Source organism: Miscanthus floridulus, chromosome 18 (genome assembly GCF_019320115.1).
Source record: "Miscanthus floridulus cultivar M001 chromosome 18, ASM1932011v1, whole genome shotgun sequence".
In the NCBI taxonomy this organism is placed as follows: Eukaryota; Viridiplantae; Streptophyta; class Magnoliopsida; order Poales; family Poaceae; genus Miscanthus; species Miscanthus floridulus.
Window position 1 is genome coordinate 134,323,079 of NC_089597.1, and position 2,567 is coordinate 134,325,645.

The 2,567-nt window shown below is 42.9% G+C and overlaps 1 protein-coding gene across 1 annotated transcript; it reads left to right on the plus strand.

The window, feature by feature from the left end:
• Nucleotides 1–746: 746 nt before the first annotated feature.
• On the plus strand, nucleotides 747–1,187 carry LOC136524750 (protein PXR1-like). The gene has a single exon (XM_066518008.1). The coding sequence runs from the start codon at nucleotides 747–749 to the stop codon at nucleotides 1,185–1,187; it is 441 nt and encodes a 146-aa protein (XP_066374105.1).
• Nucleotides 1,188–2,567: the final 1,380 nt, after the last annotated feature.

A 2,567-nucleotide genomic window follows, 5' to 3' on the forward strand; every position in this document is an offset into this window, starting at 1 on the left:
AACTGTCCCGGGTACCTGGCAGGCTATCGGTGGTAAAACATCGACAGCTGGCACGCCAGGTAGGGGCTTTTGACAAATTTTTTCTCGAGAGCTCGGTGGACCTTGACCTCAAGATGGCTTTTCTGACAGGAACAACCTTCGTCTTCGGATCCAGGATCTGTGAGGCTAACGGCGACGGCAAGCTACGTACCCGTCTCCGAGAAGAAAAAGAACTCGATGACAAAGTTGAATATGAACTCGCCGAGAAGATGACAAAACTTTCAACTTCGGATCCAACTCGGAATGAAGAAGAAAGCGGATACGAAACCGACTCTGAGAAAGAGATACAACCCGACTCCAAGACAATCTTCACAACTAAAGAGCCAAGCCTAATTGGACTTAGAGACGCAACGACAATCGTGAAGGAATACAACCCGTACAACTCGAAAAAGAACTTAGAAACGTACGGACTATACAACACGGCATCAATCTACCAACACTTTACCCAAGACAAGATGAACTCAGCAAGAAAAATACTCCTGGAGGGAGCACAAGAAGGGATGATCATGACAGTTACCCCACAAGACTGTGTGGTGCATTGACCGAGTTCTTTTGCCTCAAGCAAAGCCCGGACTAGCACATACATTGAAGAACTACCTTATCAAGAGGGAAAAGAACTCGGATCCAGCTCAGAAACTACCGACAGCTCAACCAAATGAAGGATGAAATACCATACAAGAAGATCTCGGAAGAGGTACACTGTATACATGGCGGAGCAGTTAGAACAACCTCTAGAACCACCACAGATCCTAGATATAAAATCTTCAGACGAATCAAAAGGCAACATCTCACCAGATGAGAAAAGCGACAGCAACAAAAATGATGAGCAAAGGCTAGCAAGACTAAAGAAGAATAAATTGAAGGCTGGAAGAAGGAACATTGTTAAACAAAGGAAGCAAATCTGGAATAAGTACAAGGCGAAACTAACGGAATACAATAGAAAGAAGGCAGAAAGAGAAGCCACAAAAAGTACAAAAAGGGAAAGAATTGAAGAATTAACAAAAGAATTGCACACCCTCACGAATAACGGAAAGTCAGAGGAAGACCAGAAGAAAGAAGTCGGGGGACCAGAAAACAACCCGGTGAGGAAGTTCCACAAGAGCCACAAGGAGAACAACCACCCAAAAAGTCAATTTTTCAAAGACTAGGGGAAAATGCTGACAATAATGGAAGGCAAGAACATTACCCAAGATTACAAGAAAAGGGCAAGCCAGAACTAAGTCAACGATACCCGAAAGCATCAAGAAGATGACTATGGAGAATCTGAGTTTAAAGAAGACAGATCTTATTATAGAAGGGCAAGATCGCCAGACTATGGAAGAACAGAACCATACGATAGATTCCCTTGTTTTGCAGGAAGACTACAAACATTGAAGCTACCACACAAATTTAAACCAGCAAATCATTCCAAGTACGATGGCAAAGTAGAACCAAGACAATGGCTAAGAGTTTATTCCCAATCTATTGAGTTAGTCAGAGGAGATGAAGACATCAAGGCTCTATTTTTCCCAATGGCCCTCGAAGCAATGCCACTACAATGGTTTGACAAATTGAGGACAAGATCAATCAGATATTGGGAAGACTTGCAAGAAGCTTTCTGCAACAACTTTGTAGGCATTATTACCCATCCAATGACAGCAGCCGAGTTGAAAGGAGTAAGGCAAAGGAGAGGAGAAAGTCTAAGGGAATACTATAGATGATTCGGAGAATTCAGGGCTCAAGTCCATGACATTACCGACAGAGAAGTGATAGAAGCCTTTGCGAAAAGAATCTTAGCAAACTAGCAATACAAAGACTATTTCAATGAGAACCCAAGAACAAATGAAGATTTCAAGAGGGTTGTTGAAAAGCTGATTTCATTAGAAGAAAGAACCCGGCATCGGTTTGCTAGGGACAACCCAGAAAATAGAAGACCTGATTACAGTCAGCAAGACAAAAGGCCGAGGTAGGACAACATGGTGGCAACCATAGACAACAAGAGAAGATACAATGACAACAGCAACTGTGGCAATTACAATGGCAACTACAACAATAACAACAACAGTAACAACAGCAGGTACAACAGTAATAGCAACTATCGGAGCAACAACTACTGAGGAAGAGCACCGGAAAACATAGAGAACATGCCATGTCACATACACCCAGGAACCAGACACAAGTTAGTTGAATGCAGCACTTTTCAGCGGTAATTCATGAAGAGAGAAAACAGGAATCAAAACAACTTGGAGCAAAAGCAAGAAGAATCCAAGAAGGAGGAAAAGAAAGCTGAAGGAAATTATCAAGAACCCAAATGCCAATTAGCAGTTATATTTTCAGGTGTTCCTAACACACGAAGCAAAAGGCAAGAAAAACTAGCTCACAGAGCCATCATGGCAGCTGAACCAGCCACCCCAAGATATCTAGATTGGTCAGAGTACCCCATCCACTTCACAAGAGAAGACCAATGGACCAGTGCAGCAAACGCAGGATGCTACCCGCTGGTACTAGGTCCAACTATTGCAGGAGTGGTAGTAACTAAAGTACTCATC

Coding starts and splice junctions, on each gene's coding strand:
- LOC136524750 (XM_066518008.1), top strand. CDS start 747: ATGGCGGAGCAGTTAGAACAACCTCTAGAACCACCACAGATCCTAGAT.